Raw genomic sequence first — 24,551 nt, 5'->3', positions numbered from 1 at the left:
GAGAGAGAGAGAGAGAGAGAGAGAGAGAGAGAGAGAGAGAGAGAGAGCACGCTATGCACCCCCGCTTCCGGGAATATATTTAATTATTTGATACCTTGAACAAACAAAATATTCTACTTTTTTTAAATCAACCTTTAGGTAGCGGAGGAAATAAAAAATTGGCAGAAGCATTGACCGCGAGCGCTTCACAAGTCGAATCTTTAACGCCACAATTGATAAACGCTGGTCGGATTCGTATGACGTATCCAGATAGCAAAGCAGCGGACGAACATTTTGAAAATTTGCGGCAACAGTATGCGGAAACAATGCAGAGGGCACGGGCGTTATGCGACGAAGCAACCGATAGTGGAGATTTCATTAGAACTTCTGAGGAACAAATTCAGAAACATTCGTTCCTCTGCGAAGAAGCTATTGCTAAGAGTCATCCACAAAAAATGGTTGACAATACGGCTGCCATTGCCAGATTGGCTAATCGAGTAATACTCGTAGCGAAACAAGAGAGCGATAACAGCGAAGACCCTGCGTTTATTCAGAGGGTGAACTACGCTACAGATATCCTTCAAAACAGTGAGCAACATACTTACTTAACAACTCTTATGCGGATCGTTTGTATAAGTATACATTTTTAAGAATTATTTTTGTATAGGTGTTGCTCCAATGGTGCAGGATGCAAAGCTGGTTGCGATTAATATCAATGACAGTAATGCAGTTTCTCGTTGGAGGGAGAGCAACCGAGCAGTAAGTAGCGTAAAACATAGATTTCAAGTTCTAATTACCATTATTTTATTTATTTAATATGTTAAATTGTATACTGTAGCTCCTGGCTAATGTTGGACAAGTTCGTAAGGCTATCGTGATTCAACCTGATATCATACCGCCGCCAGGAGTATCACAATTACATCTCAACGACGGTAAGTACACAAAATGTTCTTTTATAGATCTTAAATTTTGTTATATTGTTTAAAAAATGGCATACTAAATATAGGTTTCTCTGGAAATAGGTAATTAATGTTTAAGCATAGAACTGTTTAACAAATTTTCATCTGTTATTTATTTATATAATCATAGTGCATTCTTTCACGCTTCGAACTATTCGAAAGATAATTTAGTTGAAGCCATTCAATGTATTTGCTTATTCGCTTACATTTCGTGAATGTAGACGATACATTCTTGAATACTTCTCGATAACTTTTACTTTTTTTTTGTAAAGTAAAACTTCTTTAACATATTTCTTCCAGACGAACAAATGCCAAGCCGTCAATATAATTACTTCACAAGCAAAGGTATAATATATTTGCATGCAGGTGATTTATGCATGATTAATCATCATATTGTATTAGTAAACTTCTATTTTGATCAATCGGTTAAATTTATCCAAATGATAAATAATGATAATGTTTCAAGAGTAAAGAAATTGTATTTAGGAATAAATTCGTATCATATTTCGAACTTAAAAACATTCAATAAAATACGGTGTACGGTGTTATTATATTTTATTTTATTTTATTATTTTAACGAAAAATTTGAATACTTGTAACAATTTCTTTAAATACTAGTTGGTGAGCCTTTAAGAAATCAACCATCGCCAAGCAATTTATGTGTCATCAGTCCTAGTCTGAACACAAATAAATCCCAGCGTCGCTCTGTCAGTCCATTACCGAAGTGGGCACGTGAAGGTATTTACTATTCTTCAAAAGAAAATAAAAACTGGAACGTACAAACCTCAGAAGCAATTCATATTTTTATATCAGGATACAAAGTTAATTACTTTTTTTTTATCAGGAGATAACCCTAATCTCCTATATCAAGAACTGGCTTCTGACAACGAGTTAGAGAAATCAGTTCACGATGGAGGTAATTCAAAATTAGTACTTTTGGGGTCTGAAAACAACAAGTTTTCAATGCTCAAAACTCTTTTCATCTTTGGGAAAGAAGCATGCGTTATTTAAAATTAAATGTATATCGTTCCGATTACTCTTTTTTAGTATTAGGAATCGGAGGACTACAGCATTATACATAAATATTATATATTATGTTAAATTAAAGGCATTATGTTTTTAGTAACCCGAAGATATAATATATTACACTATACTTAATTTTTTTTTAAATATTTTATGTGACCTATCATTTTGAAAAACTAGATATTAATTTACTACACAATAGTAGAGTTTGTTACCTTGCGTAATTCATACAAACATTTTTTATTTAACACAATATCGAAATAGTTGTCCTACATTTAATTTTATTATGTTGTTACGTAACAAATATATAAATTTTAAATCTTCATCTTCCATGCTAACAATTTTTTTATTATACGCAGTTAACTATGATTGATTGTATTGAAATGTTTCGTTTTATTAATTTATTATTCATATTTCGTGTGTCACATTTTTGTTGCTGCATGAATACTAAGATACTTTTTGTATTGATATGCAATCTAAATCTGTTAACAATGTGTTTGTACCTTCAATGCTGCGTGGAATGATAGGCTATTATTACGATTATGATAATGACGATGGTAATTATGAAACCCCTATATTTTTCTGTATGTATATGGTATGTTAAATTTTACTGTATAAAATGTAATGTCTGCATCAAACAGAGAACTCTTATTTGGACAACAAATTTGTTTTATCAAGCAATTACTACAAGTAGTTTTAATTATTTTATGCAGAAGTCGCACCACCGCGTCCACCTCTACCTGGTGGTGATATTCCACCTCCGCGACCTCCACCTCCAGAAACAGACGACGAAGATGAAATGTTTATGCACGCGCCACAACCCAATCAACCCATAATGGTAATTTAAATCTTTCTTATACTTTACATTTCTGGAAACGCAATTTTATGGAATCACTTTAAACAAATTTTTAGATGGCCGCCCATGGACTACATCAAGAAGTACGACAATGGTCGAGCAAAGATAACGAGATTATTGCTGCTGCGAAAAAGATGGCCATTTTAATGGGTAGATTATCAGGTTTAGTCAGAGGAGAAGGCGGCAACAAGAGAGATCTGATAGCTTGTGCTAAAGACATCGCAGAAGCTTCCCAAGAAGTGACTCGCTTAGCAAAGGAACTCGCTAGAGAATGTACTGACAAACGTATCCGTACGGTACGTACAGAATTTATTTTAAGTTCTTAATGTTTTGCGTAACATTCATCATATATGTTTTAAGGGTATAATTTTTGTATTTTCCAGAATCTCCTTCAAGTTTGTGAACGTATACCTACTATAGGTACGCAGTTGAAAATACTATCAACGGTGAAAGCAACAATGCTGGGTGCACAAGGTATAGTGTACATTTTTTTTTACTATTTAAAATCATATATTCTTTCTTACAACAATCTGAAATATAGTTTACTCGGTAAACATTAAAGGATGTCGGGGGATATTCTATATCTTTAAAAAATAGCTGGAGTAAACAATTATTAATAAAATATTTTATACATAGAGACGCTCCCCACCTGGGAAGAGTTGATGCTTTATGGTAAAAAAGTTAATAAATTATGCTTAATGTCTTTATCGTTCTCCTTAGTATTTATTTTGTTTAATTTTTGAATACTATACAGTTTTGCACTTGCATTACAATGCATGGATATTTTAGTCTTCCCCAAAAAGGACAAGAATAAATTAAACATTTTCAAATACTCGATTACAAAATTTAAAATTGTTTTTTAATTTGTTGACTTTTAAATTATTACTTATTGATATATTATTTAAACTTTAAATGGTTTGCGGTTGATATGCTTCTACTCATCACGGTGTAGACGAATTGATTGGGTGCAGTAAGTTTACCATAAAATAAATATGAGGTAGCATAGACAATATGTGAGAATTAACGTTGTGTATACTTAAGAAGCAGCACTGTATTCGTAAAGTATACTTCGTATATAATACAATTTATTTATCATCAAATTAGTTCTCAATGAAACAAACTGATTTACATTGCCATTATTAAAATTATTACTTGTATCATTTATCTCATCATTTTCAGTGTATGTATTTTAGGTTTGTTCCCTGTGCATGAGTTTTTAACTTACACATGTCCAATTCTCTCTTTTGACATAAATACACAAACTGTATTTTTTACGAATATTAGCACTTATGTATTGCATGCAATACATCGCAGTAGTATTTATTTCCCTTGTAAGTGATAGATTTGTTAGATAGTTTTACATCCATTACACATACAAAATAATATTTACCCTTACAATATGTATGTACGTATTTAAAAACGTAATTTTGATTACATAGAAGTCGTTTGTTTTGGTTTATTTTTATTATACTTCCATTTGTTATTAATACATTACAAAAATTATAGAATATAATGATAGAAATGAATACTTTCGTTTTATGAAAATTACTTTAAGTACTCAAATTTGAAATATACTTGAAATGTATACTTATAATATACAGGCACAGAAGAAGATCAAGAAGCAACAGACATGCTTGTTGGAAATGCTCAGAATCTAATGCAAAGTGTGAAAGAAACCGTTCGCGCGGCCGAATGTGCGAGCATAAAAATACGCACTGCCTCTGGTATGAAATTACGTTGGGTGCGACGTCAGCCTTGGTACCAATACTGAATAGAGTGTGACGATGATGAAAATCAATGAGAACGGGTAGGTAAGACTTCCTAATGTCAGAACATAATCGATTCCACATGATATATTTAAAAAAAGTGTTCTAATAAGGAACAACATTCAGGTGTCTCAAGTTCAAGAAATTTAACATATTTTTTTTTATGAAATATACACTATTGAGAAACGTAACTTGCAATATAACTCAACATATAACAAAAAATATTAAATCTCTTCTACATGCCTGAATTTTGATTCTCATAATAGCCTAAACGTAAATATAATCGTACGATAATTTATATTTATACACGTACTGACAAATAATATATTCATTGCAAGAAATTTATAGTTTGTAACATGAAAACGAGAGCTAGTGATTAATATTAGAAAAATACTTTACCTACACGAGTTATGAAACATATTTCAATTATTGAAGTATAGTCTAAAGGTATTTTCAGACAATGTATTTACGAGCCTATCTATCTCAGTCTCGTTAAAGGGTAAAAAATTAAGTAGAGATGATAGAGCTTATGCCTTATAGAAATTACCAATTTGCTATATATTTATACGTGTATTCGCAGTAAGTGTACTTTCGCATATAATCGATTTAACATCAGCACAATTAATAGAGCAAGACATTTTTATCTATATTTATTAAAAATCTAATTGAACCATGATATAGCACTATGTATTTTTGCAAAGTGAAAATGTGCGAATATAATTTTAATAGGTGCTATTTACCGTAATATACACGTAGAGATCTTAACATCCAATATATACTAAGAAAATCTATTTTTATAAGTTTTATCTAATCGTCCCTTTTAGAGAATTTATATAGCTGTTTTTATAACCATAATTTTTTCGAACTGGTGCTATATGCGTGCAATATACATAGATACGAAATATTGCAAGATAACACGAGAGTGAGCAATGTTAAACCAAATACATGTAATCAATTTGGTCATGTACCGTTAAAAATCGTAGATTAAGTATTAGTATGAACAGTACTACATAACACGAAATTGGAATGTTCATAATATGTAATATTAACACTTACGAGCATCCGGCGAATGTTATAAATTCGTCGCACTCTGCGCATCGAAGTCTCCCTCAGCCAAAGTGTTAATTTTGGTAATACAGTTTACACTAATTTTGTGTAAAACTACTTATAGTAAAGATTCATTTTTATTATATAATACAAATTTATAAAATTTATGAACTATGATTTTATATTATAGCATTATGTACACGATCTTAGTCTAAGAATTAATAAAATTAAATACAATATTGTCATTGTTGGATTAACATTCAAGAGGATCCCGCTTCATTGCGTGTAAACCAGGCACCGTAGCGCCTGGCATTTTATTCTTTGGTATTTTTCCAGGTCGTAAATAAGGATTGTCTATGGCATCTTGTTGTGTTGTGGTCTCTCCGTTGTGTTCTGTATCTTCAGTTTGTCCTTTCATACCTACAATGGCGACAAATTTTATTAATTATTGTTTTTTTTTTTAAATTTATATTTGTTGGTATTTATTTCCAATGAATTCAGACCTTCTTCTTTCTCTTCTTTCTCTTGTTCCTTTTTCTTTTTTACAGGGCTTGGTTCAAATTGAAAGTCTTGATCAGGCTCAAATATTTGATCTTGTGGAAGAAGAGCTGAGAGATAGCTAGGAAATTGTGGTTTACACGATATTACTGAAAGTACAAAGCATTTCATTTTTATAATACACATATTGATCACTTACATTGCATAAATTTGAGATTACTTACATGGAAACATACTATTATCTTCTGTTAAAAAGAGGCTATGCGTTTCTCCAGTTTTTGCAATGAACCTTGTTAGTGCCCTTTCAATATCACGCTTTTGTGTTGCTGCTTTTTCTCTTATTGCTTCGTACTCTGTTACTGGCTGTTTGTGTGTCTGTAAATAGATAATGTGATTGTAGATAGATAAACACAAATCATTTCAATTATTGAATTATTATATTTTTTATTCATCTTAGTATGTATGTTTTACCGGTGTCCTAATGTATGCATGTGGATCAGGAAAAGCTGGTAAATAACTTGGTATATGAGACGGATGACCTTGTTTCACTCCAGCCTGCAAAATGTTCAGTTGTTTTGATTGAGTTTGTTGCTGAAGTGGGGGTAGAACAGTTCTGTTAGATCTCTTTCCATAAGTTTCCATGTTATCCAATTTTATACCCATATTTATTAATGCTACTATGACATCTGCAATGAGTGGTTCTGTTCTACCAGAAAGTTCACAATAATTCCTGGCAGATTCTCCAACCTCTACAATGACTATAAACGGATAAAATGGATTCAATTATTGAATATTTCAGACAAAGTATAATTGAAATATTTGGAGACAAATAAAAAAATAATGTATTAACAAAGAGTATAAACTATTAATTTAAGTTTTTTAACTCTATTTAAATTCTTACAAGATTGTAGCATTTCCGTAAGTGTTTCTAATGCTGGTTTATCACAAGTATCGTAACCAGATTCCACCAGAATACTGCAAACTACATGATTTAATACTTTTCTTCGTGTATTTGTTGTTTGTATATCCATGTTGTTCCATGTAAATATCAAGTAAACCACATTATGATAGAAATCACACTATAGTCAATACCAAACTATACTGAAAATGGTTTTATTCGTAGTGGCGCCATCGGTGGAAAAATGCCCAAGTTTGTAGTGAAAATAATTCCCACCATTTCTATAAGATAGCAGCACCGATATGTTTTAATACATTGTGCTTTAATTTTGTATAAATGTATAATTAATACGATTCCTTGCCATATAACACTACAATATATTAGTTAATAGTCCAATTTATCATTTGAATGAATAATTATTTAATGCAGCAGTAATTTATCTACCCTTTAACTAATGTCGCCACCTAGCAAGAATAGTGGGAACTATTTTCACTATAAACTTGAGCATTTTACCACTGATGGCGTCACTAGTACTAAAACCGACCCAATGAGCGTCTCAGTGAGCGGTGGTCTTTCTGCTCCCAACCAGAGATGGGCAAAACCCTAGACTTCGAATAAATCTGAAGTTTGCCGATATGTTTGTCTCTTTTCCTTCTTTGGAAAATGTTCTAAAGAGGAAAGGAGATAGACATATCGGCAAACTTCAGATTTATTCGAAGCCTAGGGTTTTGCCCATCACTGCTCCCAACATATAAACTTGTTCTAGCTAGGGATATTGATACAACGAGTAAATTTTTGATAAATTGTATTTCGATATTTGTATCAACAATATATCATCTTAATTTCTATAACAGCTTTTAATTCATTATGATATTCCTCCATAAATACACTGTACTATAAATTTGCAGCTATAAAGAATTTTGTAAAACGAATGAAATTATTCTCGTACCATACGTAGACGGTTATACTAATCATCTTTGTATTTGCGTTCTGATAACGATTAGCTAACGGTGCATTTGTTGATCCCTGTTTCAATCCACGGATTGTGTGGTTGAAAAAACATTCCTCGTTGAACGTAGAACAGTCTAACTTTACGTTGGTTTTAATTTACGAATTCTTAGTGTAATTTTATTTTAATATCCGTTGAGTAATGTACGTGCCTGTAAAAGAATAATTAGTCGATATACCCAGATATACCTGTATCACAACAAACGTTTATTATACGCGCGCAATTGTTTTACATTTGTATGTAGAAATTATCTTAATGTATAATTAGTAATTAAGATTATGGCGTCAGGTTTGGAAAGTTACGTGAATCGTATCCTTTTTTTAACTAGATTTTATGATCGTAATATTATAATTTATACTAGTTGTTTGTGTAACCTTAACAAATCACAGATACCGTTTCGATTATCACTTCTGATGGCAGGAATTTTATCGTAAGGACATTATTTGTAGTGTGCCTAATTTGTTTGTAACCCGCATTGTATCTTAAAGTTACTATTACAAACTTTGCAAAATTTGCTTTTGTTTTCAGTCAGAGAAGAAAGTTAATTTCTATTAAATAATTTGTTTAAGTTCTTTGCTACTAGATTGACATTTTTGTATAATGTTAAGTGTAATTGATCAATTCCATGTTCACAATTTATGTTTTTTTAGGGTACATTGAAAGGTTTCGACCAAACCATTAATATAATATTGGATGAATCACATGAACGAGTATACAGTACAACACAAGGTGTAGAACAAGTTGTATTAGGCTTACATATCATCAGAGGTGACAATGTGTAAGTAATTTAATTTAATTACTATTAATTATATACATTAGAAAATGTATCCAAATGCTTCTCTATTATTGCTATTATTATTGAACTTATTTTTTGTCTATGTTTGCTACAAATTAATACATCACCTCTTTTCTTTAAATTGATACATTAATTATTTGTATTTAAATTACATATAATAAATGATAGTATAAACACATTGAGATATATAAATAAGTTAATAATATAAATTCCCATCATTCTAGCAGTCTCAAAAATTGCATGAATACTGTTATTTAAAAAAATATGTGAGTGTACAGTTATAACAAGATTGTTAATTTACATTTTGAATTACATATGTACATTTGTTACTATATTAAAAGTATATACATATTTCATAATATAATTAGTAGTGGATTGTAGAGAGATTAAATGCCCATAATTATAATAATGGAGAACATTAATAATGTACAATTAATTGTGTACAAAGCAAACATATAAGGATCGTTTTAAACATATTACATTTGTATTTTCTTTTCTTCATTTTCTGTAGGGCAATTGTAGGAGAATTGGATGACGAGATGGATGCACGTTTGGATCTATCGGGTATAAGAGCCGATCCTCTAAGTTCTATTGTACATTAGTGGAATATGATTATAATTATAATTATTATGACATAAAAATAATAATGATAATTTAATAAGAATCTGTAACAGTGAAGTATAGCTTGATAAAAGTACAACATCTTATATATGATATATATTGTACAAATCTTGTCATCTTTTATATCCATAATTTAGAGTATTTGTATTTTAAAAAGTACACTGCGGAAATACAGCGTTATTTATGATATAATAATAACGAAGTAAAATCTTATCAGAATCAATAATTGAACTGTACAAAAAGTTTTACTATATAATAGTAAACTTTATTTTTTTACAAATGTAATTTTACTTTATAGTATCATAATAATAATAAAGAAAAATATAATTGGTAGGTTAACACTGGATAATGACTGAACAATTCATTAAATTTAAATATAATCTGTTTCTAATATTATTTCTCAGAGAGGAAGTATTCTTAACCGCATTTTAGCAGATAAATGTGTTTAACATTAATGTGGAACGTACAATTGTACCACGAAAGGGATAAATGTAATTACTGGATAGAAGTTTTACCAACATTGTAAAACTTACGTTATTACAGGATTAACATCTATTCGAAAGTTTTTAGTTTGCAACTTCTACAAAAATTGAAATGAAAGATTTTATGTACCCATTTATATATCTTCAATACTTATCGCAAGTAAAAAATTATCTCCATGTACAACTGTTTTCAAAATTCTTATAAATACATTAATTTTTTACAAAATATTGCAATGTCGTACTGATTGATGTACCGTTACTTCATTGGTGTTACAATTTATGATAATGAGCCTTAGGCCATTTAACAATCGAATAATTTACATCATACTCGTTCGAACGCAACTCGATAAAATCTACATGCGTTCTAAAAGCCAAAAACTACAGTGTGCACATGAATCGTATATAATGCATTGATGTTACGTACTATACATGGAAGACATAAAAAAAATATAAATCAAACTATTTTTATTCATCGTACCTTATGTATTAAATGTCTTTTCAAATTGATAATGTTCTTCTATATATACAGACAAGTTTGCTCAATCAATTAATTTCATTTATCTGTAATTTAATAAATGTATTGTGTATATAATTTCATCGTAGAATATGATTTATATTTTTAAATAAAATATAGAACGTCACGTGATTATGAGCATTATCCACACCATTCACGATGTGCATGCGTTTTAACAAATGCTTGAAAGTATATTCATTTACAATTTCTTAATATTTTCGACTCCTTAAATTTCTATTCTGTTATATAATCACTAGCGAGCATTTGACACCATGTACAATTGACACGATTAAAACAATTAATCTGGACCGCATAAATGAATGCATTATATCAACAATGCATGCTGTACAAATTTAAATTAGAATGAGAATTATCACCAGGTACTTCGCTTATGTACCTACTCAAAATTGCTTATTGGTTTAATTATTAGTCACGATATTGGTCCTGTTTCGATTCCGCCGCCTAATTCGACCACCTCGTCTATTTTGATTAGTTCCATTCCACTCTGCCCCATCCATACCAAAATTTGGATTCGGGCCGTTTGGATTGAACCCCATCATAGCAGAATCTGGAGGTACTGGACCAGGACCGGGACCAAAATTATTGAAATTACTACCAGAATAATTGGTTGCACCGTCGTACGATGAATTAACATCTGGTCCAAAACCTACACCAGGTGCTGGACCCAGAAGTCCGGCTCCATTATTACGTTGCACGTTAAAACGTGGATCAAAGTTCATCTGACTTTGAGGCACAACTGGTGGTCCATTAAGAGGCATGCCTGGTGGCATATTGGACATTCCTGTCATACCCATAGGTGCCATATTTTGAGGGCCCATAGGTGCGTTCATCATGGGTCCCATCGGGCCCATGTTTCCCAGCATTGGATTCGGACCCATAGGCATCATACCTTGTCCTCCTTGCATAGCTTGCGGTCCGGGTATAACCTGAGGAACGGACAATCCACCAGGGCCAATTCCTATGTTCGTTATTTCCATTGGTGACTGCTGTACAGTTTTCATCATGGAAGCATTTACATTTTGAGAAGATAAATTGGAAGCCTCGAGAGCTTTTCGACGCGGATCAGATCGAATTTGAGGGGGGGATTTCGGAGTATCTGGTTTCAGTGGAGGTGGAGACATAGGAGAATCGGCTAGTTCGATTTTACCGATTCTAAATATTTTCCTCAAACGTGGATCGTATTTCACCAGTGCGTCGTTCTTCGTGAGTTTAAGACCCGTGTAATCGGGTCTTGGTATGTCAACAACGTACACTTTGTACACCATTGGAGGATGCGAAGAGATACTCGCGTCTATTTCCGTGCATGGTATGTGTGATGGTGCTGGTTTGAAAGGTAGACTTAACATTTGTCGCAGATCAATGTCAGATTTTGTCGATGCATCTGTAAAACTTGCACCGACAACTCGAAGATCCGTATCCCCGAAACCAGTTTGAAATCGTTGTCTGAAATCCATATCTTTCCTTCTAAGATCCTGATCCGTTTTGGTACGAAGATCTGTGTCCATATTAGTATCAACAGCGGTAATACCAGAACTGTAGATGCTTGTTTCCAGTCGAAGATGTTTCGATTCTTTTTTACAGTCTATCCTGCTGGGACTACTTGGCTTCTGTTCATCTCTACGTTGCCGTGGATCCCGGGACATGCGAGGATCTCTCGACACAGGCGCGGAGCTCGTTCCAGGCGAGGAACGCGGACTCGTTGTTTCATTCTCGATTTTTGCCAATTGATTTGAAGTATTGAACGTTGTAGGAATACCCATTTTATTTTGGCTATTGGAATCATCTAATGATGCTCTATCTGGCGAGGATTTAACTTTCGAAAGATAATCCTGTCCATTAGAAGACTGTTGACCAGATTTGCCAGTAGTCGAACTGTGTGCTTTGAGCGAAGATAACAACTTCGACACTTCAGCGCTGATATCGATTTTACTCAAATCACCGAGTTTGTCTACGATAGCTGCTGGCTGTGGTATGGTAGGTGTTACGGTTTGGGGCTGAAATTCTTCTTTAATGACAATATTCTGTGTCTTTTCTGCGAACTCGTTTTCTTCTTTCAAATTGTCCTTATTAGATAGTACTATCGTAAGGTTACCACCTTCGTCGTCGTCATCGTCGTCCTCGTCATCTGAGTACCAATCTTCTAAAATTTGATCTGTGTTTCGTGTAGGACATTCGTTCTCCATATTTTTAAAGCTATCTTGAGCTGCCCGTTGTTGTTGTTGGATACGCATAAACAATTCTTGTGCCTTTTTCGGTAAATGTGCCGGTACTTCTTGCTCTTCCGCATGCGGCGAAGAAGCATTTAAATTAATACTTTGTTCATTTGCGGTAGACGTTTCTGTAACAAATCGAGTATTTGTTGATTAATATTAGTTACTTATTTTACTTATTACTTGATGATAAAGCAGTATATAACAATTTACCTTCTTGATCTGTACTTTTGTCTTTCGGTTTATCGTCATCTTCGGCTGGCACCTCGATAACAAGATCAGTTTCTTCGTCCTGATCACTTTCTTCCTCGAACTTTGATTTAGTAAGATTTGCTACTTCATCTGCTATACTAACAACGGGTGGGGATTTTTTTGAACTTTTTAATAATTGCCTTAAATCTATATCTTTCGAATTTTCAAGTATAGAAGTATCTTTTTTCTTTGCCTGAAAAAGAATATTACGAATAATTGTAGGTTTAAAAGATTTATCACATAGGATAGGAGCATAACTATTATACCTGTTCTAGAATCTCATCTTCTTCTACATCCTTTGTAAAATCTTCTCTATCCCTTACTTTACTTAAAGTAGCTTTGTTCAAATCGGAATTGGCCTCTGTATAAAAATCCATGTTTGGTAAAGATGGTGTCAATGGTTTTTGATGTAGTTGCTGTTGAGTTGCCAAACCTAATGCAGCATTAGGAAGTTGCAAACCGAACTCATTGGCTGATTGTAATAGCATAATTTGTTCGTATGGAACTCTATCTTCATCTGATCCCCATCGAGTTTTTTTGCCAGATGGTTTTCTTTCTCTAACAGTTTTAGGTTGCACTGTGTGTTCTTCTGTATCGGAAATTAATATTTATTAATGACCTTAAAATCATATCTTTCACTTAATCTCTATTATAATAATCAAAATATTATTAACTACCTTTTTCTTCCTTTTCATTACTTTTCTCTGTGGCATTAATTGGTGCAGTCACATTTAAATCGAAAAGACTTGGAATCTTTTGATTTGTGGCCTCCTGACCTTGTGCTAGTGTTCTTGCTGTGTTATTAATCATTAACATTGCTCCTTCTCTACTTAAACGAGGAAAATCACCAAGAATTTCCTTTGGTGCTGTTTCTAAATGTTTCAGTAGTATTCCTTTTACCTAAATGACAACAATATTGACTTTTAATATGATATTTAAATGAAATGCATTGAGAGCTTAGCTATTTGTACCTGTTCATTTAAAGGTTGATGGGAGAATTTACAATTTTCTCCCTGATTGCATTTCAATCCTGTATGGAAAAATTTACATGGAAAATCATGATGCATGTAAAGACACTTGTCTCTCTTCGCGCAACAGTCCATAAGGTAAAATTTACATAGTTCCATTTTTCTAGGTGGCAATGCATTATGCGAAAAGGGGCAGTCGTCTCCTCTATGACATTTTCCTTGCATGTAGTAAACGCATATGGCATCTGGATCTTGATTATGGTCATTGTTCTGATTTCTTCGTCCATTTCTATCGTTACGCATTTGTCCACGAGTTTTATTTTTACCGCCGCGTTCGCTTTTACCACCTCTTCTTCCTATTATAATAGAAATATTTTTATGAAATTTGCAAAAAAACATTTAATAAACTGTATTTTTATCATTGTACCTCCGCCTCCGCCTCCTCTTGTACTGCCACGCTTAGTATCATTATCCCTATGACGATTTACAGTAGGCCTTTCATCGTAATCAGAGTTACTGTCAAAATTTTCATGTTCATTGGTATGTCTCGGGGAACTATTTTCTTGTGAATCTTTCCTAACAGGTGAAGCACCTCTTACAAATAACATTTCATCTTCGTCATCATTAGCATTTTCATCATCGCTCACCTTTCGCCTCTGTAACCCATATATTAATAGTAAAACTATAGTTCTGACATCCCATTGTAACATGGTATCTTAAAAATTAAGTTTCACAAATACATTATCCTTGTGAAAGTTAATTTTTTAGAACCATTAGAAATATTATCCATCTAAAAACCTTCTGATCCTTGCTACGGTCTTCTTCTCTTTCATCTCGTAGCCTTTTCCTACTCTTATTTCTATTATTTTTACTCTTAGATTTAGAATCTTGGCTTCTAGCACCATCCTCTTCTAAAGCTGCCCTAATAGCCTTCTCGACATCTCCAGCCCAATCTTCTGTTGGGTTTTTGTACTTTAAGAACCGCTCATGTTTACTGCCTCCTTGTACACTGGACTTTTTATTTTTATTAAACTTAGAATCAAAGCTTTTATTTTTTGATGTATCTGTCTTTGATGTATTCTTGACAGTATCATCAGCTGGTGGTGGTGGTACAGGTTCATCGTCTTCATCGGATGGAATTTCTCCATCTTCCAAGTCATTGTCATTATTACTATGCATATATTAAAAACGTAGTGTTAGTTAAAAATATTTAAAACGTTTGAAATATCTATGTGTGCATTGTTGTATATTTGTATTTTGAAATGTATTAGGATATAAGACTCAAGAAATTTATGACAATGACATACAATTATGTAAATTTGTCTGTTTAACAAGTTTGGCAAATTATCATTTTTTAATTTGTGCAGTTATAATTAATAATAATACAATGTTAATGTATTATTATAGAGATTTGATGAAACCAGATGTTGTATATCTATCAATGAAATTACTATAGACATCATTTTTAATTTCTTTCTAATATTTATAAGCAAAAATTTTAATTAAAACAGGAAATAAGCTAGATTATATGAAAATAATAGCTTAAAATATTCTTTCAGATATTTCTAAGCATCTAACACCCTGAGATACCTAATAATTCTGAAAATTCTTTGTAGGTAAGATTTTTCATAAACAAATTAATTCAATGGGCTCTATCACCTCATTGTCATTATCATCATCATCATTATTTTTAAATGATCAAAGAGGAAACGCAAAAATGCGCTTCATCGATTAAGTGAAAAAAAGGAGTTTTTCATGAGGAAATTGGACCGTACTCATAATGGCTGTCAAGGACATTATCAGCGATGGTCATTAAATACATTATGGGCTTATACGTTGGCGTGGACAAAGGAACATCGAAAACTGGTCGAGCAGAGTATACCCGAAAGATGTGCCGCTACTAGTTCAGCTGAAAACATTAGCTTGTCTTTGGAGCACGACTAACGGACATGTTGTGTGTAGCACAGCAAGCATCGATCGATGAAACTCAGAAATGTATAGTCAACGTTACATATGCTTGAAAAATGATGGGTTTCCCCGTGATTAATGTAATACTGTATCGACTCGTTTCGAATCGCAAGACGATGTCTACTCGAAACATTGTAACAACGTTTGCACGTTGCATCGCATTACGTGTAAAAGCATAAAATTATAATAGAAAGAGAAAAAAATACCCATACGATAAAGTAAAGCATAATAACCATACCCACGTTTAAAACGAATAAATAGAAATATAATAGAAAAGTAATCGGCAAATTACAGGCGCTAGAAGTTGTTAAACAGAGCACAATGAAACGCGTCGTCTGCACGTCGTATAGAAAAATAAATAGATTGGAGTTACCTTACCCACGAATCACGTTCATCATTTTAGCATCATTATCATTACAACTATCATAATTCATCATCATCGATGCAATAGCATAAACATTGGATCGATATACAACATCACATTATTTTGCAGCATATCTCATTGTCATCGTTACAGCATTGCCAACAGTGCGTGTAACATATATATTTTTTTAAATGTCGACGTCGCACCGTCAGAATTTCTTCGCGTGTAGACCCGTTTTCTGTCTCGTTCATCCGCTTGCATATACATACATATGTACGTAAATTATGTATACATGTATGTATGTACATCACGTAGTCGCTACATGTGTGACACGTGTAGATAGCTGTGTAAATCTGTCTGTGTAAATATGTCGTCTGCGAAGTCGGGAAATGTATACAGGAATACCTTCCCTCCCCGGAAGAATCACGTGCATATTTTCTCGATTCTAGAATTTTTCATGTACAAGAGAAATCTCATCGATAAAATGTAGTTCTTCAATGCTCTCTGGAAAATGAAAATTACGTGCAAGCATTGTAGTAAACATTTATATCTACGTACCGAGACATAAACGTTTACACATTCAAATATTTGGCAACTGATGCTTGTACAAAGATAAAACTTATGTTCTTATCCAATGACCATTTATTCGTTATCAATCGCAACGGTTTCGATCTTGTTACAAGCTCTTCTCAACGAAAATTCTATAATTTCTTCAAAGATATATTCACAATCTTAGAATTTCATTTGGCGGATCGTAATTATTACGCCAATTATTATGCCAATTGATCTTAAAATTAATTGTAGAATATTCGCTGAGAAGGGCCTGCAACGAGGTCGAAAACGTTATTATCGGATAATGCTCATTAGCTACAAACGTGAGTTTATACGTGTAACTGAAATTTCTATGGATAACGTGAAGTTTCATCGAAATAATGTACAGCTCGACACTTGTAAATGGACGGAAAACGTTGCTTCGTTACGAAAATGACCTTGACCTTTGAACGATATGTCAAGGCATTGTTCGCGCGTACAAAGCGAAGGCGTAATTTTAGAATAGTTTGGCTAGCTTAATTTCCAAGCAATGAAGAACCCGATGAAAGTACATAAAGAGAACAAAAATGAATTACGTGTACCCGAACAACAGCGTAATGGGTTCGCTTTTCCCCGCGGTGCCAATGGTATATGCCGAACGAAAAGCGGGGGACAGCACAGAGCCTCCGGAGAGGGGGTCGACGTGTGACGTGGTGGTAATACAGTCATAGAAAATTTCGACTGTTTTGTTTGGTGAATAAAAAATGTGGAGGCAAACCTTTGGATTAGAGTCTCAGCCGCGGAAACACTCTCTAATGCCATTGTTTTGTCCCGATCGATCGTGTTTTGTACCGTATGATATAGCACTGTGGCCCGACGATGATCATTCGATCGATTGACGCGACCACACTCGATGGCTCTTTGTTTGCGAAATAATCGCGTGCCTGAATTCTAGCATTTGAAATTTGGAAAATACTCGGTTCTACGGGACACAAATTAGCCTACAGAATATATATACATATATGTATATATGTATATATACATATATATATGTGTCGTGCGTCTTTCCGTTTCTCTTTCTCTCTCGATATTAACGTAGGGCGCGCGTGCGCGCACCAACAAACGAATGTACCAGTTTCGTTAACGTTTTCTGTCCCTTTTCATCAACTCGGTTACGCCCCTGTTTTTCTTTTTCTCTCGAATGTTCTTCACGCCTGAACACAGGCTTATTTTCGTACTAAATACTTTCTTCTATCCTCTGTTCTTATCCCCGTAATACTTATCAATGCACTTTAGATTCGGCGAAGTATGTATTACACTGTGTATCTCCTTTCTTCGCTATTAAATTTCGTTAAATGGCGTGATCTCGCCACTGCAACGTCATTCTGGCTTGACGTGGCATATGGCGGCTCGACGACAAGTTCGTAGGCGTCTTAGATTATCTCTTTCTCGTATGGACGTGAATGTATACTTGGCAAAAGCGTGTAAAAAACGGGGCGATGCTCGAAAGGAAATGCGCGTGCGTATTGTTCTTTCTTTTTTTTTTTTAGCAATCCGTACCGACAACGATAAAGGACAAAATCCAAACGTTTCTCCGAAACTACGACTCGAAGCTTCGAAGAATCTTGCGAAGCGTAGCTTCCACTTTGACGATTCCCGTCGAGAATTTGATAACGGCGTTCTCTATTTTCTTTTTTTTTTTATTATTTAAAATCTTTGGGAGAGAGAGAGAAAGGGAACGACAAATTGATCTGGCCTCGCCGTAGAAACAACTGCGAATTCGATCAGACGCGCTTCTGTTATTGACGATAGAATTATCGAAAAGTATCAGTATCCACGGACTCGACGCGATTTCATGTTTCCCGATGGATTTACAGGCGTTTTAACGTCTCTCGTGTTACTTCCGCGTTTGGAGATTAATCCCAGCAAAAGAAGAACATATGTATTTATGAACGAGACTAGCCGCAGGCAGGCGAAAAATACGATGGTCGGACAGACCGTATTACTGTGTCAGCAGATAGTATAAAAATGTATCAGTTATGAGACGATGAGCGAAAACTTCAAAGATCAAACTAAACATGGCCACATCTGGAACTATTCTGAGCGGGCAGCTGCACAGAACCTCGGAAGAAGGGCGAGCGAACGGCAACGGGTTAGGAGGGAAAGCGAGTTCGTTGCTCTCCGCCAATCAGGGAACGAGTTGATCGGTCACGTGTTGCCTCTTCCATTATTTCTATTCCCCCACTCTAACTTCCTCTCGTTTCCCCACTTTTCTCTGCCGTTCCGCTGTTTATGTGGAACAAATTCCTGAAGCCTCTGTTGACCCTTCGTTTTCTACGCACAACTCACCCGAAAGCGAGCTTATAAATATATTGTTCGTATCGAAAACATCATGTTTCAGAATTTACTTCCATATTGGAAAGGATCTCGTTTGAGCATTTCCTTGATTCTATTATTATTGCGAAACTATACAAACTTATAAAAGAGGAATTGTATGAATAATCTTTTTCTCGATTACAATTGAGCATTTTAATTTATTTAATTCCATACTCCTTATAATAAAATAAAACAAATATTTTTTTCATATCATCGAGTTGATGACCATCTATAACAAGACTTAGTTCAATGGTATCATATAAAATAGTAAATTAGAAATCAGTATTTGTGAATATAAAAATTTTTAATACACACATAATCTGAAATTTCTGTAAATAGGAATTTATTTCACATACGTACTCCTATATTTGTGTAAATGCCTATACTGTTCGAACTTTTTTTAAATCTATATAGTACAGTAACTTATAATTACGTATTTTTACAAAACAATGTCAGGTGAGGCATTAACATTAACATTACATCCACTCTTGAAAAATATACATTTCTTCCATAGATACTCTTTGTATTAAATAAAAAATTGAATAACTTTCACATATGTAGCAGTATAAAAAGGGAAAATCGCACAAACTGTAATTTTATTTTACTTGTTCGTGTGAACGATGATGAAAAACGAAAGAAATCCCACTTGACCAACATTGCCGTAGCGATAAATCTGGCAAATTTCGCGGATTATGGGCGTGCCTCCAATCTGATAGATCAGAATTGCAATCAGATTGCTCTGGTGGTCCTTTCACTTCTATACCATTAATGCACCGTTTACATTTGAACCTAAAGTATAATCACAAAAATGTTCTCAATTATATTATTCATATAGTTCTTTATAATTTTAAATTATTTCATACGTACTTTGAATGAGTATCAGATATCGTATTTTCTTCCAGTTTAAATAAATCTCGTAAGTCGTTCAACGTGAAATGTCTTGCAACATCTTCCTCTTGATCTACAACTGTTGAACTTAAAGCCTTTTTATGTGCTTGTCTTTGGAAAATCTTTTCTTCTATAGTACCAGTCTATAACAAACAATATGCAACATCTTTAACTGACTTGAAAAGTGATAGAAATTGTAGTAAGATTGTGTTACATACGCAAAGAAAACGGTATACGAAACATGGTTTCTTTTGACCATCCCTCCAAACTCGAGCCATCGCTTGATCATCGTTTGCAGGATTCCAATCAGGATCGAACATGACAAGACGATTTGCACCTATTAAATTCAACCCACACCCGCCAGCTTTCGAACTAAGCATGAAAATAAAATCGCTGCTGTCTGGGTTATTGAAATTTTCTACTACTTTCGCCCTTTTCTTAATACTCATTGTGCCATCGAGTCTAACGTAATTGTAGCATCGTTTGTGACACAGTTTTTCGAATAGATCGAGAGTTTGCGTATAATTCGACACCAATACAATTTTATCGTTTGTTGTTGTTTTAATGGATGCCAGAAGACAGTCTAATACCATTAATTTTCCGGACAATTCTGGTAAAATTTCTTTAGTATTATAGTTTGACGGCATTAATTTTGCAGCGTTTTCAAATCCCTCAGTTTTCCCTAATATTTTATCGTAAACTAAATCGGGATGATTGCACAATTTTTTCAAAAGCGTAATCGCAGAAAGTGCAGAAAGGCTTCTTCCTTTTTTCGGACCATCGGAATCCTCTTCCATTGATTTTTTTATGCTATCACTTTGTACAAAACTTTTATAAAGATCAGTTTGTAATTTGCCCATTTTTATACAAACTACAAGTTCGTGTTTTAGTGGTAAATATTTAGAAAGTAAAGCGCTGGTACGTCTAATGAGACATTTATTAACGATAGTTATTAATTCTGCTAAGCGTTCTTGAGCAACCTTGCGTTCGGTGTCTGTTGCAGCTGCATCTTGGCCTCGTAAAATTGGTATTTCAAATTTCTTTCGAAATTCCTGTGCAGTTCCTAACAATCCTTGATTCACGAAGTGTACAAGAGAAAAATATTCTAGAAGATCATTTTGAATAGGTGTTCCGCTAAGTAATACTCTTCTTTTAGCTTTCAAACTCATAAGCGCTTGGTAAGTTTGATTCTCGGAATTTTTTAAACGATGACCTTCGTCGCATAGTACGAGTCCTACTTCGTCTTGGTGGAGAACATGCGCATGTAAACGAAAAGTTTCATAGCTAACTATTAAAATGGGATTAGCACATCTACGACCATACGTTTTCATGAAACCTGTAAGTTTTGCATCGATATCTGCTTTGTTACCACCATCGATAGCTAGCGGTTGTACTCTATTTTTCAACCACTTAAAAATTTCATTGTACCAATTTTTAACCAAAGAACTTGGAGCAACGATAATAGCCTTCTCTATAAGTGGTTTAGCTTCAGGTCCTTTAAAATATCATTATCTGTTAACTTTGAATTTATGGCTGAACATTACAATTTGTATATAAATCAGTGAAATTCACCTTGTTTTAATAGAGTCCATAAAAGAGTTATGCACTGCAAAGTTTTTCCAAGACCCATTTCATCTGCCATAATACATCCATAAGCACCTTCTATGCGTTTTCCAGTTACACATTCATACATAAATTTAACACCTTCTCTTTGGTGAGGTCTTAAAATACTACATAGCAGAGGATCAACCACAACATGTACAAGCTGTTTAGATCTGAAACACATACATACAATTATGAACAATTTAAAGAGACTTAATGTTGAAAATATTATTTTATACTCACTGATCTAATTTTAGTCTATCATGTTCAGATAATTCAGGTGGTGAATAAACAATAAGAGCATTAGCTTCATCAGGATCATGTAATGGTCTTCGGGGACCAGATAAACGTGTGCCTAAAGCACGACCTGATAGTTGGTAACCAGGAATTGGTATCTTGAATGGTTTGTTGAGAAGTTTCTTTACCCTTTCTTCCTATAAATTCAGTGTTATTTTTTTTATGAACTATATGTTTTTATTATAAATAATGTGTTATTAAATAAATAAAAATACATACATGTTCAGAAATGACTTCTTGAGTTGCTTGTGCATCATTCGCTGAAAGAGCAATGGCTTTATATTCTGGTATTTTCACATCTCTGATATTACGACAAATTCTTTTTTTTGTCTGATATACTTGTGGCACAATTGGTGAAAAAGAGCCATTATTGGATATATCAGAAAGTAATGGACGCTTTCCTCTTTGACTAGGTGCAAAAGATCGAATCTTGCATGTAACAGAAAATATGAAAGTAAAATTTTATCACATAATATAATGTTATAATTATTTCATTATATGAATATGCATTTATTAAAAATTTAATAAGTATTAAGGTCAATTTAAAACGAAATTATCAAACTTAAATGCAGTGTAATCATTCTTAAGGAATGTAAACAATAGCCAAGTAAAATATAATGTGCACTTAATTATGATAACATACAAAAAATTAGTTATTAGTTATTAAAATTAAAATTATGTAAATTATGTATACAGAGTAAACCGAAGGTCTGGCATTCTATTTAAATAGTTTGTCCACAATAAATAATAATTCGTGATTATTACCATGTTATGTTTGGGGTTCAAAAGTCATAGAGGTTCAATTCAAGATCCTTCATATTGTTACAGCGAAATGTTATATATCGCATTTCATATTTTATTTACTAAATGCATTTTCAACTTTTTTCAATTAATACCATTAGTACTAAGTAATAAAAAATTTCTGAAGTTTCAGAAATTTCGCGGTTATAAGTCATAAAGCGGTACACTTCACAACATCGTGTTTGATCGTGTTTAGAATCGAGCACACCTAGCGTTCGAAACTTGAAACAATTTAATACCGCTTTATTTAAATCGTACGCACATAGAAGTAATTTAATTCTGTACATTTTTTTCTTTGTTTGTATCGATATTAATTATTTTATATAAATGTATAAAACACAAATAAATAGACTCATAATTCAGCGAATATATTTCCCAAGAAATTGGTACATAGATCATCTTCATCGTTTGCTTTATACTTATTATTGTATTTTATACACGGAACATTAAAAGTACATTTAACAGGTTTCGATAGTTTAGGATTTACATTTGGTTTTATATTATAATAATTTTCTAGAAATTCCAATACCGCAGATTTGGTTTGTAAATTATTGAAACACATTCTACTCTTCTTTGGAAGTAATTTTTCTAACATAAATACGAGATGATGATGAAAAGTTAAAAATTGCGTTGGTATAATCGATGTAATATCTAACCAGTCTTGTACACAACTTAGAGGTGTAACTGAGTGTCCAGAAAAAAATGCTGGATTTGTTAAAATCCCTCGTGCAGACATCACTGCCTCGCAATTAGATTCTATAAAAAGGTTTTCTGCACTTTCTAAGTCTTTCACATCTCCATTTGCAATAAGGGGTAACTTTACGCTATCCCTTACCAACTTTAAATGATCTATATTAATTGGTTCATTTCTCATTTCTGGAGTTCTGGCATGAATAGTAATAAAAGAGGCCCCTGCTTTTTCAAGAATTCGACAAAACTCAATGGTTTTATTAATATCTTTTAGCAATCGAATCTTTACAGATACAGTAAAAGGGTTTGGTATTCGATTTCTGACTTGATATATTATATCCTTTACAAGATCTGGGTTTTTAAGCAAATCAGCTCCATACCCATCTTTTATGGCCCAGCGTTGAGGACAACCACAATTCAGATCAACACCACTACAGTACCTGTTAGTTTAATCATTCATTAGATATAAAAATCTACATAGAATTGTTTCATTTTTATGAAAACTCACGGAGCAACCATTTCTGCTGCACCAACGAAATCGTTCACAGTTTTTGCAGCAAATTGAACAACTAGTGGTTTATCTTCATTAGTTGTTGAAAATTCATTATCCCTGGCTTTATCAGATTGTACAAACGAATCAGCTAAGATCATAGGAGTGAAGCAAATGTCACAATCATACTGTCTTACCAAAGTCCTAAATTGTAATCTGTTAGAAAGTTCAATTTTAAAATATAATTATTATCGTACATATATTAAAGATACATGTAAATAACCTTTGTCATTACTCACTTGCTGTATCTGACCATTGGTGCACATACTTTTATCATTCTTGATTCCTTTAGCATTTCTAATATATCAATTGACATATTGCTTTTGTGTATTGTACGAAGAAAAGCACAAAGATATGTATTATTAAAAATATATCTCTTCCAAACAATGAATAAACTTTCTTTCATGTAATATCTGCATTTCTTTTATAGAAATATTTTTCAATTCTGATATTTTATAACTCGATAAAAGCATTTGAAACTATTAGTTATCAACAATATAAAATATAAATATTGGTAAAATGTTTATATTGTTTATATTACACTTTGCATAACATTAGACGATATTTCTGTAATGCTTAATATTA

General features: G+C 33.2%; 5 protein-coding genes across 13 annotated transcripts in view; 2 read left to right on the top strand and 3 right to left on the bottom strand.

The window, feature by feature from the left end:
* The window catches only part of LOC128875904 (vinculin), a 9,788-nt gene extending 3,913 nt beyond the window's left edge, over nucleotides 1-5,875 (top strand). For 2 of the 8 annotated variants that reach the window (XM_054121908.1, XM_054121907.1), the window contains 12 exons: nucleotides 139-567; nucleotides 647-738; nucleotides 818-911; nucleotides 1,239-1,283; nucleotides 1,557-1,676; nucleotides 1,783-1,854; nucleotides 2,489-2,518; nucleotides 2,675-2,799; nucleotides 2,874-3,113; nucleotides 3,201-3,291; nucleotides 3,454-3,489; nucleotides 4,419-5,875. In XM_054121908.1, coding sequence (XP_053977883.1) covers nucleotides 139-567; nucleotides 647-738; nucleotides 818-911; nucleotides 1,239-1,283; nucleotides 1,557-1,676; nucleotides 1,783-1,854; nucleotides 2,489-2,518; nucleotides 2,675-2,799; nucleotides 2,874-3,113; nucleotides 3,201-3,291; nucleotides 3,454-3,489; nucleotides 4,419-4,588 — 1,544 coding nt within the window. In that variant the 3' untranslated portion in view covers nucleotides 4,589-5,875. The remainder of the gene's footprint in view (nucleotides 1-138; nucleotides 568-646; nucleotides 739-817; nucleotides 912-1,238; nucleotides 1,284-1,556; nucleotides 1,677-1,782; nucleotides 1,855-2,488; nucleotides 2,519-2,674; nucleotides 2,800-2,873; nucleotides 3,114-3,200; nucleotides 3,292-3,453; nucleotides 3,490-4,418) is intronic. The other 6 variants (XM_054121915.1, XM_054121911.1, XM_054121910.1 and 3 more) reach the window with 5 other exon arrangements.
* A 7-nt stretch (nucleotides 5,876-5,882) lies between these two features.
* On the bottom strand, nucleotides 5,883-7,209 carry LOC128875908 (transcription initiation factor TFIID subunit 8). Its single transcript, XM_054121924.1, has 5 exons — nucleotides 7,030-7,209; nucleotides 6,600-6,886; nucleotides 6,353-6,503; nucleotides 6,134-6,277; nucleotides 5,883-6,050 (listed from the first exon to the last, which is right to left on the bottom strand). The coding sequence occupies exons 1-5, from the start codon at nucleotides 7,157-7,159 to the stop codon at nucleotides 5,884-5,886; spliced, it is 879 nt and encodes a 292-aa protein (XP_053977899.1). The 5' UTR covers nucleotides 7,160-7,209; the 3' UTR covers nucleotide 5,883.
* A 689-nt stretch (nucleotides 7,210-7,898) lies between these two features.
* On the top strand, nucleotides 7,899-9,560 carry LOC128875549 (U6 snRNA-associated Sm-like protein LSm8). Its single transcript, XM_054121206.1, has 4 exons — nucleotides 7,899-8,344; nucleotides 8,425-8,465; nucleotides 8,686-8,813; nucleotides 9,343-9,560. The coding sequence occupies exons 1-4, from the start codon at nucleotides 8,314-8,316 to the stop codon at nucleotides 9,431-9,433; spliced, it is 291 nt and encodes a 96-aa protein (XP_053977181.1). The 5' UTR covers nucleotides 7,899-8,313; the 3' UTR covers nucleotides 9,434-9,560.
* A 421-nt stretch (nucleotides 9,561-9,981) lies between these two features.
* Nucleotides 9,982-18,337, bottom strand: LOC128875539 (protein suppressor of sable). Its single transcript, XM_054121186.1, has 8 exons — nucleotides 17,541-18,337; nucleotides 14,698-15,070; nucleotides 14,327-14,555; nucleotides 13,903-14,255; nucleotides 13,609-13,831; nucleotides 13,198-13,520; nucleotides 12,893-13,124; nucleotides 9,982-12,807 (listed from the first exon to the last, which is right to left on the bottom strand). The coding sequence occupies exons 1-8, from the start codon at nucleotides 17,582-17,584 to the stop codon at nucleotides 10,868-10,870; spliced, it is 3,717 nt and encodes a 1,238-aa protein (XP_053977161.1). The 5' UTR covers nucleotides 17,585-18,337; the 3' UTR covers nucleotides 9,982-10,867.
* A 140-nt stretch (nucleotides 18,338-18,477) lies between these two features.
* Nucleotides 18,478-24,372, bottom strand: LOC128875540 (DNA repair and recombination protein RAD54-like). 2 transcript variants are annotated; one of them, XM_054121189.1, is made up of 9 exons: nucleotides 24,206-24,372; nucleotides 23,925-24,122; nucleotides 23,742-23,856; nucleotides 22,145-22,354; nucleotides 21,872-22,062; nucleotides 21,599-21,801; nucleotides 20,245-21,521; nucleotides 20,006-20,169; nucleotides 18,478-19,927 (listed from the first exon to the last, which is right to left on the bottom strand). In XM_054121189.1, the coding sequence occupies exons 1-9, from the start codon at nucleotides 24,370-24,372 to the stop codon at nucleotides 19,735-19,737; spliced, it is 2,718 nt and encodes a 905-aa protein (XP_053977164.1). In that variant the 3' UTR covers nucleotides 18,478-19,734. The 2 variants fall into 2 exon arrangements, with proteins under 2 accessions (XP_053977164.1, XP_053977163.1); XM_054121188.1 differs by lacking the exons at nucleotides 23,742-23,856; nucleotides 23,925-24,122; nucleotides 24,206-24,372 and adding an exon at nucleotides 22,691-22,925.
* Nucleotides 24,373-24,551: the final 179 nt, after the last annotated feature.

The sequence above is a fragment of the Hylaeus volcanicus genome, chromosome 4 (genome assembly GCF_026283585.1).
Source record: "Hylaeus volcanicus isolate JK05 chromosome 4, UHH_iyHylVolc1.0_haploid, whole genome shotgun sequence".
NCBI classification, from domain to species: domain Eukaryota; kingdom Metazoa; phylum Arthropoda; class Insecta; order Hymenoptera; family Colletidae; genus Hylaeus; species Hylaeus volcanicus.
This window is presented reverse-complemented; position numbering and strand designations above follow the sequence as displayed.